The sequence below is a fragment of the Oncorhynchus mykiss genome, chromosome 13 (assembly GCF_013265735.2).
Source record: "Oncorhynchus mykiss isolate Arlee chromosome 13, USDA_OmykA_1.1, whole genome shotgun sequence".
Lineage (NCBI taxonomy): Eukaryota > Metazoa > Chordata > Actinopteri > Salmoniformes > Salmonidae > Oncorhynchus > Oncorhynchus mykiss.
Genome location: NC_048577.1, coordinates 54,907,555 through 54,925,477, shown reverse-complemented (window position 1 = coordinate 54,925,477; position 17,923 = coordinate 54,907,555). Strand labels below are relative to the sequence as shown.

At 41.3% G+C, this 17,923-nt stretch overlaps 1 protein-coding gene across 1 annotated transcript; it reads right to left on the bottom strand.

Annotated features, from left to right (window-relative positions):
• Positions 1-36: 36 nt before the first annotated feature.
• Positions 37-17,910, bottom strand: LOC110486830 (hexosaminidase D). The gene is made up of 14 exons (XM_036941556.1): positions 17,452-17,910; positions 13,598-13,693; positions 13,138-13,396; positions 12,369-12,478; positions 12,031-12,118; positions 8,726-8,890; positions 8,275-8,458; positions 7,954-8,025; positions 4,097-4,301; positions 3,585-3,667; positions 2,164-2,239; positions 1,731-1,829; positions 1,482-1,571; positions 37-1,314 (listed from the first exon to the last, which is right to left on the bottom strand). The coding sequence occupies exons 2-14, from the start codon at positions 13,681-13,683 to the stop codon at positions 1,122-1,124; spliced, it is 1,710 nt and encodes a 569-aa protein (XP_036797451.1). The 5' UTR covers positions 13,684-13,693; positions 17,452-17,910; the 3' UTR covers positions 37-1,121.
• Positions 17,911-17,923: the final 13 nt, after the last annotated feature.

Sequence of the window (17,923 nt, the reverse complement as noted above, 5' to 3'; positions counted from 1 at the left end):
AAGTTTACCGAAGCGATGAAATGAAAATAAATAATGTGCGTATGAACCCCATTTATTTAAGCTCTCAGAATTCACATACCAGAATCAAATCATATAAATCTATGAATCAATGTACTTTTTAGGCTATGATAAAGGAAACCAAAGGTGACCAAAACTTGAAATATGATACCATAACCTACACATCCAGGGAACTGTCAGAGCTCCTCTTTAAAGAAAATATCAAGTATTAACAATAAAATAACAATAATCAAGTTAAAAACTTGATAATCAAGCATAATCAACTAATATGCGCAAAATACACAATCTTCAATTTGTAATGACTGCACAATTAATTTGTAATGACCAATGTTCAACAATGTTGTACAATCAGACAGTGTTTTAACCTGAGACTGTGCAGCAGCATATCAATAGAACATAAAGAGCTACGCTCTAAAGGCATGTAAAGGCATGTTAACATTGCAGTAAAATATAGACTGCATGAATCTTACAGTGCAATTTGATCATAACAGGATCAGTGTTCCTTTCTGTAGTCTTCATATTCAAGCATACACTTAATAATTAATTTATATCTGCTCATAACTCATAGACCATCCAAGGCCCTCATGCTAAAATTCCAAGCAGTAAAAACATATTATGCCATGGTTACTGGCAAAACCCTTAGCTGCATCATTATGTGGCAACAGGGAGGATCTAGAAAAAACATATACAGGAAACCTATAATGATAATGCAATACAGACAGTGTTATAACAGAATGTCATTCTCATCAGAACTCCCCTCTACAAATAAACAAACAGGAAAACAAACATACAAAGAAACAGATTCAGTGCAGATTCTGCTACCATACTGTATACAAAGAGCTGATGATTTGCAATGTAAATATGAGCCATGTGACACGTTACTATTCAGCACAATCAAACAGTAAATGGCTTGTAAAGCCAGAGAACCAAATTGTGGACCCTAGTTCCAGGCTACAACTAGCACCAGCATAACTATGGTCCAGAGTATTTCCTGGTCAAGTCACACGGTCTTGAAAAACTCCTTTAGACATACCATCAACAGGTACTATGTGCAAAGTTACAACCCAACGGCATCAGGTCTGGAGACTGTACAAGACCAGTCACTATAAGGTCTTCAGTGACTTGGGCTGTCCGTTCAGTTTTAGGATTCGCTCGGCATCCCGGGCGTTCTCTCTCAGTAGATCCATGTTGGCGTTGACATTCTCCTCCATCCACTCCTCCACTGTGTCTGGGAAGTAGATAGCCTCCATCTCCATACGGAAGTTCTCTATGTACGTCTCCCACTTATCCAACAGTCTGGAAGAGGAGACAAGGGTTTAACTAACGAAGAAGAGGCACTTTTTATTCCATTGTCCTCCAAGTGGCTGAATATCTCTCATACATCCAGATAATGTCTCTGTGGCGTTAATGATGAAGAGAAAGGTGATGGCTAACCATCAAGAATTTAAAAAAGCAATACTTACTTCTTCAGCCGACCTTGGAAGAATCCTATAATTCTTGGATTTGCAAAATTATATTTTCTGTGGTAGCGACTGAAACCCCCTTTGATGTGGCTGTATGAGATAATCATCAGACGAATAGACAATAAATTGTCATCAGAAAAATATATGGTATTTTCTTTGCATCTGAATTAATTATTTGCTTCTAATTACTTAAACTGTATTCTTCATACTCTGGAATCACAAATAAAAATTGAAGCGATGGATGCTTACTAGTGTTTCATGAGGGCCTCCACCTCCTTCTGCAGGTTTGTGTGAATGTAAAACACCATGTGGTAGATCTGAGAGCCTGAGAAGGCTCCACTCCCCTCACTACAGAGGCAGACAAACAGGAGAGAAAGGTCAAGCACTTTACCAAACAACATATGTTTTGTTAAGTTCACAAAGCAAGGCATTTCAAGTAAACCATATGTGACATGGTACAGTACAGGTTGACTTAAGAAAGGAATGTAGCCACACACTCTTGCTCTGACACAAAAGAGAAATCACCAAGTTCCACCTCCTCACCAATTTTCAGGTGTACGTTTTCCTTTCTCTAGAAAATTGCAATTGGTCTTTCTCATAATACAAAACAGTATTTCAGTTGAAGTTGACTCACATTTGATTAAATAGTACTGTTCTACTACTAGCTGAGACTACTACTAACCAGATATCTTTCTCCACCTTGATGTTGCAGCCCAGTATGTGGTGAGCCTCCATCTTTGCATTTTCATCAAATGCACCTGTCCAACAGACACATGCATAATGTTAGTTACAAGACCGGTGTACTGTAATACTTTACCGATCTCATGTCCGTAGTGGACACGTTCTCTGGAGAGCTCACAAACTGCGCAACACTTCTGAGTAAGAAGCTTTGGTTAATTTCATTATATTCACTAGGTTTCTGTCAATTGCTTTATTGTCTTTTGTTTGGAGCACATGTCTGGTTTCTCAGTCTTGTAAATGTTGAGTGCACCCACGCTCACATAGTGCCAGGATAGGTCTGGTTTATTGTATTTAAAGAAAGAAATCGACTCAACAACTATCTTTTGGCATTTTTTTCATTACTCTACTGTTGATACAGTTCCTACGTTTTTTTGTCAGCAGTCAAGTTTTCAAGATATAGGATTTTCAAGAAGCAGTGTCACTTGCCACATCATCATGATGATGATACGTTTTGAATCATATGAATAATTTTCCAAAATGTAGTTGTTGAGTGGATTCTTCCTTTAAGTGTTCATTTGGATATGTTCTCATGAGTTCTGGTTGAGGATTTGTTTGGGGAGGCTGCAACTGAGCCTAGCAGACCCCACCTGATAGAGCTCTGCTACCCAACCCAAGCCCGGCTGGACCAGACATTATACATCGGGTTAGGGCCGGATAGGGCCTGTTTTTTCATCAATAGCTAGGGTATAGGCAGGACTTGGGTATAACTAAACTGATCACTATCATTTTCAAGCTGAGCCATTTGCGTGTGCTTTGCTGCGCAGCACAGTCATATCTGACTAAGATCATAACAAGGTGTAAGAAGTGCTTCAACCTCATCAAATATAAGCCAGGAGATCATTTCACAGGAAATAATAATGTTCCTAGAGTTTTGTCAGTGTTAGAGTGATGAAAAGTAGCTTACAGCTAGCTAACTGCTGTCTCATGTCTCTTCATTGAGCAGAGAAGCCCAAGCGGAGCTGTTGCGATGGATATTCACAGTTATTTCTGATTTCTGGTTTCGGGCAGGGCCGGGCCTTACATTTGGCAGACGCAATCAGGCCTGGGTAGGGTAGGGCCTGAACGTCACGGGCATGGGTAGGGCTCGGGCTTAAAATTCATGCTTGTGCAGGGTTCTACCACCTGTGCCTTTATGCTTAGGCTAGTTTTTGCCTGTTAGGAGGCTTTTTCTTTTTGAATACTGACATTTTGAAGTCAGACATTTGCAAATATATCAACATGTACATGTATCACCATCATCAACAGCACTGTGCAAATAGAATAAATAACACAAATGTGCACCTCTACTTGCCTGCCTCCTGATGAATCTTTGTCCTTATGACTGCGAGAAGGTTACTATTTTACAGTTCCCCTGGCACTTACCATGCTTTAAGCTCTGTAGACACATAGCCAGGGAGGGAATGCCAACTGGGAGGAGTTCACACAACACGGTATGGTGCTCAAACCTGGAGGGTAAAATATTTCAAACACTTAGGTGCAGCACATCATAACACAGACACACAGTAAAAGACAGGATCATCCTGTTGATTTAGTTTAATGGGCCAACGGAATGAGTTATGAGTCAATTAATCTAGTTCAACTATATAACATCATGCTTTATACAGTATTTCTTCCGCATGCTCTGGTTTAGTACACACACTTTGAACATTACCAAGACATCAGTATCAGAGTCAATTGTGGTTGATTAGTGTCAGGGTTGCAAAATTCTGGTAATTTCCCCCAAATTACCAGGTTTTCCAGAAATCCCTGTTGAAAGATTCCTGGAATCAGAAGGGAATAAGCATGAAATCCGGAACCCTCCATCCAGGATTTCTGGAAAACCTTGGAATTTCGGAAAAGTAACAGAAATGTTGCAACCCTAATCAATGTCTTACCTCTGCCATCCTGTTAGCAGGATGCCATGGAGGGTTATGGAGGGGTATTTGGTCATAGAGTTCATGACCTTTATCCAGGACAGATGGTTCTGTAGCTGATAGTCAAGAGGGGTCCATCGCTGGTCAATACCTGTGCCCCCTTTAAATGCACTGGCGAACCATATACCCTTGAAACCGGCCTCATGGTATCTAGATATCAATGTTCCTGTTCAAAATAAAAAAACAATAAAATGTGTAAACATCATATTTTCCCTCTCTTATTCAAAAGCTGTAAACAGTTTTACAATGGTCTAGATTCTCTGTCCTCGGTAATAACAATTACCCCACCGAAGACATTCTTTAAAAAAGTATACTCGGTCATAACATACTTTATATGGACAAATAAAATTCATAAAATAAACATTTGACATCTTTTTCAGTCGGAGGGTGGTTTAACCTTCCAGAATTGGAATTGTATCAACTTGCTACCCAAGGCTTTTACTCGTGACATATAGTTGAACTCACTAAAGAGGAACAATGGGTACATATTGAAGATGCACATGCTCATCCCCAGAATCTTTTCATGTGTCTATTTTTAATTAAAGGATAAAGCTAAGAACATTAACAACTTCATAGTTAAGAACACTTTAACAATATGAAGAAAATGAAATGTATTCTATAAGAACCAATATCACTGCCATACAATTCAACCCTATGGAACAATCCTTGGATAGCTTTTCAGAATTCACCAATAAATTGGTCCACATAGAAAACTAAAGGCATAGAAACTGTAAATGACTTGGTAACAAGAAATACATTTATTTCCATGACAGAATTAAAAAGCCATTTTGGACTGACCAATGTAGATATTTTCAAATATATGCAATTTAAAAGTTGCATATCATGAAATTTCAATTTGAAATATTTTGGACATCAGAGCAACCTTGAGGGAATCTTATTTGAGTCATAAATGGATGTTCATATGATAGGTAAGATATAGAAAACCTTGCAGAGAGCCTATCCAACTGACAATCTCTTAGAATTATTTTTAAACTGTTGGAACCAAGACTTAAAAGGAACTGACATTCAAAACTGTAATATGTTATGCTTTACGGAGTCGCGGCTGAACAACGACACTATCAACTTACAGTTGGCTGGTTATACGCTGTACCGGCAGGATAGAACAGCTGCATCTGGTAAGACAAGGGGCGGCGGACTATGTATTTTTGTAAATAACAGCTGGTGAACAATATTTAAGGAAGTCTCGAGCTATTGCTCGCCTGAGGTAGAGTATCTTGTGATACGCTGTAGACCACACTATCTACCTAGAGAGGACTAAGATCAAATCGTACTACACCGGCTCTGAAGCTCGTTGGATGTGACAGGGCTTGCAAACCATTACAGACTGCAAAGGGAAGCACAGCCGAGAGCTGCCCAGTGACACAAGCCTACCAGGCGAGCTAAATGATTTATATGCTGCTACATGGCAAATAACACTGAAACATGCATGAGAGAACCATCTGTTCCGGAAGACTGTGTGATCATGCTCTCTGCAGCCGATGTGAGTAAGACCTTTAAACATGTCAACATTCACAAGGCCACAGGGCCAGACGGATTACCAGGATGTGTACTGCAAGCATGTGCTGACCAACTGGCAGGTGTCTTCACTGACATTTTCAACCTCTCCCTGGCCGAGTTTGTAATACCAACATGTTTTAAGCAGACCACCATAGTGCCTGTGCCCAAGAACACTAAGGTAACCTGCCTAAATGACTACCGAACCGTAGCACTCAGGTCTGTAGTCCTGAAGTGCTTTGAAAGGCTGGTCATGGCTCACATCAACACCATTATCCATGAAACCCTAGACCCACTCCAATTTGAATACCACCCCAACAAATCCACAGATGATGCAACCTCTATTGAACTCCACACTGCCCTTTCCCAACTGAACAAAAGGAACACCTATGTGAGAATGCTATTCATTGACTACAGCTCAGCGTTCAACACCATAGTGCCCTCAAAGCTCATCAATAAGCTAAGGACCCTGGGACTAAACACCTCCCTCTGCAACTGGATCCTTGACTTCCTGAAGGGCCGCCCCAGGTGGTAAGGGTAGGTAACAACACATCCGTCCTCAACACATGGGCCCCTCAGGGGTGCGTGCTCTGTCCCCTCCTGTACTCCCTGTTCACTCATGACTGCACGGCCAGGCACGACTCCAATACCATCATTAAGTTTGCAGATGACACAACAGTGGTAGGCCTGATGACCGACAACAATGAGACAGCCTATAGGGAGGAGGTCAGAGAACTGGCCGTGTGGTGCCAGGACAACAACCTCTCCCTTAACGTGATCAAGACAAAGGAGATGACTGTGGAATACAGGAAAAAGAGGACTGAGTACGCCCCCATTTTCATTGACGGGGCTGCAGTGGAGCAAGTTGGGAGCTTCAAGTTCCTTGGTGTCCACATCACCAACAAACTAACATGGTCCAAGACAGTCATGAAGAGGGCACGACAAAACCTATTCACCCTCAGGAGACTGAAAAGATTTGGCATGGGTCCTCAGATCCTCAAAAGGTTCTACAGCTGCACCATCGAGAGCATCCTGGTTGCATCTCTGCCTGGTATGGCAACTGCTCGGCCTCCGACCGCAAGGCACTACTGAGGATAGTGCGAACGGCCCAGTACATCACTGGGGCCAAGCTTCCTGCCACCCAGGACCTCAATACCAGGCAGTGTCAGAAGAAAGCCCTAAAAATTGTCAAAGACTCCAGCCACCCTAGTCATAGACTGTTCTCTCTGCTACCGCACGGCAAGCGGTACCGGAGTGCCAAGTCTAGGTCCAAGAGGCTTCTAAACAGCTTCTACACCCCAAGCCATAAGACTCCTGAACAACTAATCAAATGGTTACCCAGACTATTTGCACTGCCCCCCCCCCTTTTACACCGCTGCTACTCTCTGTTGTTATCATCTATGGATAGTCACTTTAATAACTCTACTTACATGTACATATTACCTCAACTAACCGGTGCCCCTGCACATTGACTCTGTACCGGTATATAATCTCACTATTGTTATTTTACTGCTGCTCTTTAATTACTTGTTACTTTTATTTCTTATCTTATTTCTTATCTGTATTTTTTTAAACTGCATTGTTGGTTAGGGGCTCGTAAGTAAGCATTTCACTATAAGGTCTACCTACACCTGTTGTATTCGGCGCATGTGACTAATAACATTTCATTTTTTTATTTGTTTGCACAAGATGGAGGGGGATGTCGGAGCATACCTAACGAATTTAGTTAACGAAAATATACACTTAGTCCAGTATAAATGAATGTATACATGTCTTAAGTGTAAAACTAAATATGACTCAATAATCAATGCTTTCTGGGAATGCTATACAGTCCAAAGGTTATTGGTGGAGCTAGAAAGTTGGCATGTTATAAGTATTACAATGTCAACTTACTTTTAACCCGTCTGCTTGCATATCTCAAGACATATGGCATATGGGGGTGTAGTGAGATACAATGGGCTGGACAATTCTCTCATCACTCATCTTGAAAAACATATACTAAAAACTTGGGAATCAATCAATCCGCCATCATTAACACAATGGAAAATCTCATGATTTATTATTTAAATAGCATGGGCGACCGAAAAAAACGAATTGGTACAATTTAAGGCCATGTGAGAAAAAAATGATGCAGGCACTAGGGATTGGGGTGTGAGCATGTGAATCTGGGCAGATTAACTCTAGTCAATGTTTGTGCGCATCCGTAAATTCTTGTTAGTATGTGTATGTTTGTATCTGGGGAGGAATTTTTGAATAAAAAAAACATTATTACAAAAAAAGTATGGCTGAAAACATAAACATACCAATACCATCTGTATCCATTTTCTTCAAATAGTTCCATATTGTTGGGGAAGCAAGATCCTGCAGGCCTGACTCTAGGGGTATGAACAGATGAACAATCAGTTATAGAGCAACTAGTCAGACACTTAGTGGGGTTTAACCATTTCCATTGTAATGCACATGGCATAATTCATTGTAATAAACATGGTATAAAGTTTTAAAATAAAGATATAACATAGAAGCACTTGTGTGTCCTGAAGTCAGTCAGTTCTAATTAGAAAAACATACATTCATTTAATCAATCCACAGTACAATAGGACTGCTAGGAGATCTCATCATCACACCTTTAATAGTGGCAGGGCTGATCTTCCTCAACATGTCATCCCACAGAATCACTCTGACCCCTGACCTTCTCTCTGTGATGAAACGGGCCAATGACACTGCATGGTTCAGGAACATTTTCCCAACATCCCCCTTATTGCTATGTAACCAGTTTTTAGAGTCCTGGCTCTCTCCCAGACCCCTTACCTGAGGAACATGGAGAGACACACACACACACTGTATTATGAATGGAACTATAAAAACCAGGGGGTATGAAAAATGTAGGCCTATCTCATTGGTATTATAACAATCTACTTGCACTTTATTTGCATATCTCAATATCCTGCTGAACTGAAAGTCCTACAGACAGATACAATTACATACATTAGTAGTGTTCTAGTTCATACACATACAAACACACGGCGTACACACACACACAAAATCATGCACGCACGCACACACCCACCCACAAACCTCATCAGCCCCCATGTGGAACCAGCGTGCGTCAGGGTGACAGTCCATGACCTGGGAGACCATGTCCTTGACCAGAGCCACAGAGCCAGGGTGGTGGGGGTTCAGACTGTTAGGGAAAGCACTCACCTCCCTCAGGTGGAAATACCTCTCATGCTTCAACACAAACTATCAAGAGGAAAATAAGAGGAGGACTGATTAAAGAGGAGATTTGTGGCATAGTTTTTACCCCACAGGCAACAGTGGTTACATTTCATTACACGATACAATGGAATAGTATCACTCAGAGCCATATATTTAGATAGATATCTAGCATGGCTCTGGTCTCACTTAGTGCAGTCATGACTGAAAATGAGCATTCCAAGGAATGTATAGTTACTCTTGCTTTTCTGGTTATGGTTAGAATATGACACAAGTGATCCGCTTATTTAAGGTCATGATAGCGATAGAGACTGAGGAACCAATATGAGTATAATACAAACAGACCAGCTGTGTAGTGTTTCAAGTTTAAGTTTTATTAGTCGTAAGGAACGGAATACACATACTATGCATCATCCAATGAAATGCTTACTAGCAGGTTCCTTCTAGACAATGCAACAACAATAAGAAATAATAAAACAGTATGGAAGTGGCGTAGCGGTCTAAGGCACTGCATCTCAGTGCTAGAGGCGTGTGACGACCCTCCCACTCTGTCTGCCCAATTCTTTCTCTTTGCTCTTGTTTTCCTTAATAGGGTGTCGGTGGGCGGAGCCGGGAGGGTCGTCAGTGAAATGGGACACACCTGGGCTCGGGTGTGTCCCAGGATAAATGCACCTCTTCCCCATTCATTGAGGAGACTCTCTATGCAGACACAGACAGATTTGCGTCACTACAGACCCTGGTTCGAATCCAGGCTGTATCACATAGGGCAGCGTGCAATTGGCCCAACGTCATCCGGGGAAGGCCATCATTGTAAATAAGAATTTGTTCTTAATAAATCCTCTTGAAACTAGGGGGCACTATTTTTAAACGTTCCCAAAGTAAACCGCCTATTTCTCAGGACCAGATGCTAGAATATGCATATAATTGACAGCTTGATATAGAAAACTCTAAAGTTTCCAAAACTGTCAAAATATTGTCTGTGAGTATAACATAACTGATATTGCAGGCGAAACCCTGAGGAAAATCCAATCAGGAAGTGCCTCTTATTTTGAAACCGTTGTGTTCCTATGCACCAAGATTGGCCATTAACGGGATATCAACCAGATTCCTTTTTCTACGTATTCCCTAAGGTGTCTACAGCATTTTGATGTAGTTTCACGCCTTTATGTTAAAGAATGAGCGTAAACGACTACATTGCGTAAGTGGCCAGCTGAGGGCTCTCAGAGTGATTATTGCGTAAAAGACAGAGGTAGTCATTTTTCCTCTCGCTCCTACTGAAAAGCCAATTGTCCCGGTTGATATATTATCGAATAGATATTTGAAAAACACCTTGAGGATAGATTATAAAATACGTTTGCCATGTTTCTGTCGATATTATGGATATCATTTGGATTTTTTTCGGAGTTGTCGTGACCGCTATTTCCGGTGGATTTCTCAACATAATGTGACAAACAAACTGAGGTATTTTGGGTATAAAAATCATCTTTATGGAACAAAAGGAACATTTGCTGTCTAACTGGGAGTCTCGTCAGTGAAAACATCCGATCATCAAAGGTAAACGGTTAATTTGATTGCTTTTCTGATTTTCGTGACCAAGCTTCCTGCTGCTAGCTGGACATAATGCTATGCTAGGCTATCGATAAACTTACACAAACGCTTGTCTTGCTTTGGCTGTAAAACATAATTTCAAAATCTGAGACGACATGGTGATTAACAAAAGGCTAAGCTGTGTTTCGCTATATTTCACTTGTGATTTCATGAATATGAATATTTTCTAGTAAGATTATTTGGCCGTTGCGCTATGCTAATTAGTGTAGTTGATGACAATTCTCCCGGATCCGGGATGGGTAGTTCCAAGAGTTAACTGACTTGCCGAGTTAAATAAAAATAAATAAAATAAGAATAAGGATGTAAAATAAATGGCTCAGTAGAATAAACATTTTACCATAGGTATAATAGACTGAGGAACCAATATGAGTATAATACATACAGACCAGCTGTGTAGTGTTTCAAGTTTAAGTTTTATTAGTCGTATGCACGGGATACACATAGTATACATCATCCAATGGAATGCTTACTAGCAGGTTCCTTCTAGACAATGCAACAACAATAAGAAATAATAAAATACAAGAATACGAACATAAAGTAAATGGCTCAGTAGAATAAACATTTTACCATAAGTATAATACAGGTAGGCACAACTTATGGTCCAATATTTACACGTGTTTTGGTGAAGGGGGGATGGAGGGCAAGTGTTAAATAGTGCAGCATTTAGTGTCGGGTAAATGCTGTTTACGCAACTTTCTTATTTTGTGTGGGCGTTTACCCACCTTTTGCGGAAATATTTAATTTTTGTATTTTTTATTTGACCTTTATTTAACCAGGTAGGCTAGTTGAGAACAAGTTCTCATTTACAACTGCGACCTGGCCAAGATAAAGAAAAGTAGTTCGACACATACATCGACACAGAGATACACATGGAGTAAAACAAACATACAGTCAATAATACAGTATAAACAAGTCTATATACGATGTGAACAAATGAGGTGAGATAAGGAAGGTAAAGGCAAAAAAAGGCCATGGTGGCAAAGTAAATACAATATAGCAAGTAAAACACTGGAATGGTAGATTTGCAGTGGAAGAATGTGCAAAGTAGAAATAGAAATAATGGGGTGCAAGGGAGCAAAATAAATAAATAAATACAGTAGGGGAAGAGGTAGTTGTTTGGGCTAAATTATAGATGGGCTATGTACAGGTGCAGCAATCTGTGAGCTGCTCTAACAGCTGGTGCTTAAAGCTAGTGAGGGAGATAAGTGTTTCCAGTTTCAGAGATTTTTGTAGTTTGTTCCAGTCATTGGCAACAGAGAACTGGAAGGAGAGGCGGCCAAAGGAAGAATTGGTTTTGGGGGTGACCAGAGATATACCTGCTGGAGCGCGTGCTACAGGTGGGTGCTGCTATGGTGACCAGTGAGCTGAGATAAGGGGGGACTTTACCTAGCAGGGTCTTGTAGATGACCTGGAGCTAGTGGGTTTGGCGACGAGTATGAAGCGAGGGCCAGCCAACGAGATGCATTGAAAGTATAAGGAGCATTACATTACTCACTGTGAACAGCGTAACCACCTATTTCTTCCCCCACTACATCACTGATACAGTATCCCTGACTTACCTCGAGGTGTCCAAACACTTGCACTAAAGGAATCAGTTCCAGCTTGTTGAGTTTGGCTAGGCTCTTTATCTCCTCTATATCTTCCATACTGTTTAACAGAGAACACAGAGATATACAGCAGACTGTTCATCATTGTGACACATATTTAAATAGAACACCAATAATCCAATAGAACGGTAATACAGGTCTCTATGAATTGTCCATCCTAGTTCTGACTTAGTTTTATCACCAGGGTCAGGAGTTTCTCTTGTGACATGCGATCTGACAAGGAAAACTCCAGGCCCTAGTTTTTTCCTATCAATCATAAATTGACTGAGACATCACCATCTGGTGCTCACCTGTAGGCATACGGTGACCTGAGAATCGTCAGGTTTCCATGATAGGGAAACATGTCCTCGTACTCTAGCAGAACACCATCAGCACCCAGAGAGGAGAAGAGGGGGAAGATCTGGAATGGAAACCGTTACAATGACTTTGGTTCTGGTAGATACAGCTGTTATACTGCATGTTTTTCAATTCAATTCTAATGCTATACTATATCATCAAGACTACCCATATGCCAGTATCTCCATTAAAATATACATCTTAAAACCTTTTACTGCAGTGGGCTAAATCAGGGTTACACAGAGTGTTTCTTTGTAGTCTTAAACAATTCAACTTTGAAACAAAAGTATACACCTCACACACATGGTTACGGACTTCAAAAAAGAAGACACCTGTACCATGTCAGATATAGAGTTGAAATGTATTACGTTGGGAGTTTGCATCCAAATTTGACACTTTATATACGTACATCACAGAACACTGAAATATAACAAAGCCGTTTGACATAGAAACACTGGATTTTTTATGTTTATTAATTATTAAATGATATGAACAACATTCCACCCATCAGGTCACTCAGTCATTTGACTGCAGGAAAGGGATACACCTTATAAAGAATACCTTTACATTTTAGTCATTTAGCAGACGCTCTTATCCAGAGTGAGGCCCTGCAAATAACATTTTAGTCATTTAGCAGACCAGTCATTTAGCAGACTTATCCAGAGTGAGGCCCTGCAAATAACATTTTTGGGGGATCCACCTCAAGGAGAGAACTTTTCTCACCTGCTTCATGTATTTGACTTTGGGTGCAGCACCTTTCAGATCCAGGTGCACTATTCTTGCAGGGCCTTTGCTGGTTTCCAGAGGTGCTGTGCCTGCTTCTTTTTTTACTGGAGGCTCTGGAACCTCTGGTTTCTGGGCCCAGTTAAACAAAGAGTTTATATCCTCTGACTTGTGTACAGTAACAGCCTCCTTCACCTTTGGCACCTGATGCCAAAATGAGCCAGGATCCATGGTGGCCAACTTCTGTTTCCTTTCAGTTCTGGAACAAGACAGATTTAAACAGTAACTTTTTTAATGTTCTTCTGAAGACTAATAAAGGCTTGAGAAAGTTTTAATAAAATAATCTCAGCACACAGACCGAACGGCTGACCCATGAGGCCAAGAAAAACACAATATTATATCATTTAAGTCTACAAACACCTCACTGAATGAGGATTGTGCCCATGGTAGGATGTCTCACCTGTATTCCGAAAGCAGAAGTTTGACAGCAGCAACAAGCACCAGACAAAGTACAACAGCTCTGAGGGCCTGCCTTTTTGTTACCATGGTGCTTCCGCTGACAGAAAGAAATAGAAAATAGTATTTCAAGTTCATTTTCATGTTAAAGTTTTTAATAATACCCACATGGCAGTCAAATATGCAAAAGCCATGACAGGGAGACATAGTGGAGTGGTAACGCGCGTGCAAGCAGTTGCTCCCGACGCCACTTGGATACACTGCAGCATCCACTGAGAGGCTCTTGCTGCCAAGGGAATGCCTGACAGCTTGAAAGATGTTTTAGACACTACAGTGAAAATGGTTAATGTTGTTAAAGCAAGGCCCCTGAACTATCATGTATTTTCTGCATTATGCATTACTTTGGGGCGGCAGGTAGCTTAGTGGTTAGAGCGTTGGGCCAGTAACCGAAAGGTTGCTGAATTCAATCCCCGAGCTGACAAAATAGAAATCTGTCGTTCTGCTTCTGAACAAGGCAGTTAACCCACTGTTAACCCACTGTTAACCCACAGTTAACCCACTGTTAACCCACTGTTAACCCACAGTTAACCCACTGTTAACCCACTGTTAACCCACTGTTAACCCACAGTTAACCCACTGTTAACCCACTGTTAACCCACTGTTAACCCACTGTTCCCCGGTATGCCATCATTGTGCAATAAGAATGTGTCCTGAACTGACTTGATTAAATTTAAGTTTAATTTTTTTTTAAAATATGGGCTGTGACCATGTAACGCTTTTACAACATACACTGGTGATCAAGGGGCAATGTATTGACACGTTTTTTAAAATTGCGAGACGAGCTTAAAGTTTTCTTTACTGACTATAATTTTCACTTGTCTGACCGCTTGCATGATGATGAGTTTCTCACACGACTGTCCTATCTGAGTGATGTTTTTTCTTGCCTGATTGATCTGAATCTAGGATTACAGGGACTCTCCACAACTATATTCAATGTGCGGGACAAAATTCAGGCTATGATTAAGAAGTTGGAGCTCTTCTCTGTCTGCATTAACAAGGACAACACACAGGTCTTTCCATCATTATATGATTTTTTTGTGTGAAAATGAACTCAAGCTTACAGACAATGTCAAATGTGATATAGTGAAGCATCTGAGTGAGAGCATTTCCGCAGGTACTTTCCCGAAACGGACGACACAAACAACTGGATTAGTTATCCCTTTAATGCCCTGTCTCCAGTCCACTTACCGATATCTGAACAAGAGAGCCTCATCGAAATTGCAACAAGCGGTTCTGTGAACATTTTTATTAATCAGAAGACACTGCCAGATTTCTGGATAGGGCTGCGCTCAGAGTTTCTTGCCTTGGCAAATTGCGCTGTTAATTAAGACACTGATGCCCTTTGCAACCACGTACCTATGTGAGAGTGGATTCTCAGCCCTCACTAGCATGAAAACTAAATACAGGCACAGACTGTGTGTGGAAAATGATTTAAGACTGAGACTCTCCAATACAACCCAACATTGCAGAGTTATGTGCATCTGTTCAAGCACATCCTTCTCATTAACCTGTGGTGAGTTATTCACAATTGTTGATGAACAAATAGGGTTTTATATGTAAGATGGCTAAATAAAGAGCACAATTATTGATTATTATTATTATTATTTGTGCCCTGGTCCTATAAGAGCTCTTTGTCACTTCACATGAGCTGGGTTGTGACAAAAACTCACACTCATTATTATGTGTAATAAATGTATTGTATAGTGTGTGTGGGTGGGTGGAAGGCTTACAATGATGGCAAAAAAACAACATTTGAGAGTGAGCTGACCCTGGTGCTAGAGGGGGTACAGCTGACCCTGGTGCTAGAGGGGATACAGCTGACCCTGGTGCTAGAGGGGGTACAGCTGACCCTGGTGCTAGAGGGGTTACAGCTGACCCTGGTGCTAGAGGGGGTACAGCTGACCCTGGTGCTAGAGGGGGTACAGCTGACCCTGGTGCTAGAGGGGGTACTGCTGACCCTGGTGCTAGAGGGGGTACAGCTGACCCTGGTGCTAGAGGGGGTACAGCTGACCCTGGTGCTAGAGGGGTTACAGCTGACCCTGGTGCTAGAGGGGGTACAGCTGACCCTGGTGCTAGAGGGGGTACAGCTGACCCTGGTGCTAGAGGGGGTACTGCTGACCCTGGTGCTAGAGGGGGTCCACAGCTGGAGGTTGAATGTTTGAAGGGGTACGTACGGGACTATAAAAAGTTTGTGAACCACTGCTCTATAAGGAATATAAGGAATTTGATGTAGGCCTATAGCATTGACTTTTACTTAAGTATGACAGTTTAGTACCTTTTCCATCACTGTACTTAAGTAAATTTGAACTTTTACTCAAGTAGAATTTTACTGGGTGATTTTCACTTTTCAGTCATTTTCTATTAAAGCTGCAATATGGGGCGGCAGGGTAGCCTAGTGGTTAGAGCGTTGGACTAGTAACCGGAAGGTTGCAAGTTCAAACCCCCGAGCTGACAAGGTACAAATCTGTCGTTCTGCCCCTGAACAGGCAGTTAACCCACTGTTCCCAGGCCGTCATTGAAAATAAGAATTTGTTCTTAACTGACTTGCCTGGTTAAATAAAGGTAAAATAAAAAAAATAAAAATATGTAATGTTTTGGGTGACCCATCAAATTCACATAGAAATATGTGTTATAGATCTGTCATTCTCATCAAAAGCTTGTCTAAGGAGTGGTAGATCTGTTCTATGTGCACTTTTGCTATATTTCCCGTTCTTAAATTTAAGGAATATGGATGTAGGTAAGCAGACCCACGAGCCACTGCGGCCCCTCTTGATGAGGTCCGTTTTTGTGTGGCTTCCACCCCTATCAAAGTTGCTCATCCATGCTGTACACTATACTTGCTTGTTTTGTCACATTAACTGAACACAATTAAATAAATTGCAACCAGGAAATGGCCCGCTACCGATGTCGTTCTTCTGTGAGCTGCTCCAAGCGGCTGCGCGCTCTTGCTGCCTGAAAGAGGGGTGAAAGTAATGCGGTCCAGTACCGTGTCCAGGCAAAATAAATAGAGGGGTTACGCCGTACCAGTACCGGTCAAACATGAGCCTATCACAATAATTAAAACAACATGTCAAGGAAACTGTAGGCTATTACACCACTTTTTATCATAACCGCATGACAGAGGCATGAATATGTGAGCAGCCTACTCTCCAAAATGCGTTGCTGTTCTACGAGCACACTGACATTTTGCCAACGCAGAGAAGAGTGGACGACACACGAGAGTCGCGCGGACAGCGGTGGGCGCATACATTCTAGCCTAAATACAATTGCCACATGTCATTAGAATTGTTGGGGTTTTGTGTAATATATGTATGTTTCCATTCACCACTGTTTGTTTGGAGGCTGGCAATATGTTGCGAGTGGAAATAGGAGGTCCCGTACCGGGAATAAATTCATTGTACTTTCACCCCTGTCTGAAAGATTGTATTCGGTTATAACTAGGCTATGTGTGCTGCGCCCCTGCGAACATGCCTCACGTACTTTGCGATTGTGTAGTATACTTTGTGCATGATTTCACTATTATACTAGCCTACATAATTGCTAAGGTGTATACCGCCACTATACTAGGCTACTTTGATATGCATCAGTGTCGATAAAAAATTTGCAATTCCCACTTGGAAAAAGTGGATATACTTCATATACCTGCGTATTGCCTCCACTACAGTGCTGCCATTGTTATGTTCAATATGAATGAATTGCATGAACAGTAGACTATCCAACTTCACATGTGTCAACGCATCAACTCAATGACGATTTAGATTAACACGTAGATGGCGGTAGTCTACAATAAATCCTTACCCAGTGAAGAGCGTGCATGTAGTTTGTTGTCCTAATGTTTCCGCATTTACAATTCCCGGGGAAAAAAGGAACTTGAACACCGAATGTTGTGGAAGGTCTACTGTACACGAAATGCACGACAACTTTCAACGAACTTCCGCGTTACACTAGTGGTACCTCGTCACACACACTACCCACTGAGCTATAAATGAACGCACCCACCCAGCATTTAATAATAAAAAAAGCACTGCGAAAAGATAGCGCTCTGCTCTGTGCAGCAGAATATACTAGAGTAGAGAGAAGTTGCACCCATCCTCACATAATTAAATCATCCAGGCTAGTAAATGGTCATTTATCTGATCTGTCCACGTATTGTTTGACGTGTGGGAAATAAGGCACGCGCATTGTTATCATAATCTTTGGAATAGCTACTGCGCCTGTGTTTCATGCATGGAATTAGTCTCAAAAATTCGACCCCAGGCAACAATCGGGT

What these genes read in the sequence shown, in the direction of transcription:
- LOC110486830 (XM_036941556.1), bottom strand. Translation starts at nt 13,683, where the DNA reads ATGGTAACAAAAAGGCAGGCCCTCAGAGCTGTTGTACTTTGTCTGGTG. An exon ending in CAGCCCTGCCACTATTAAAG is followed by an intron (nt 8,026 to 8,274) that starts GTGTGATGATGA and finishes TCATACCCCTAG; the next exon opens with AGTCAGGCCTGCAGGATCTT. An exon ending in CTGCTAACAGGATGGCAGAG is followed by an intron (nt 3,668 to 4,096) that starts GTAAGACATTGA and finishes TTTACCCTCCAG; the next exon opens with GTTTGAGCACCATACCGTGT.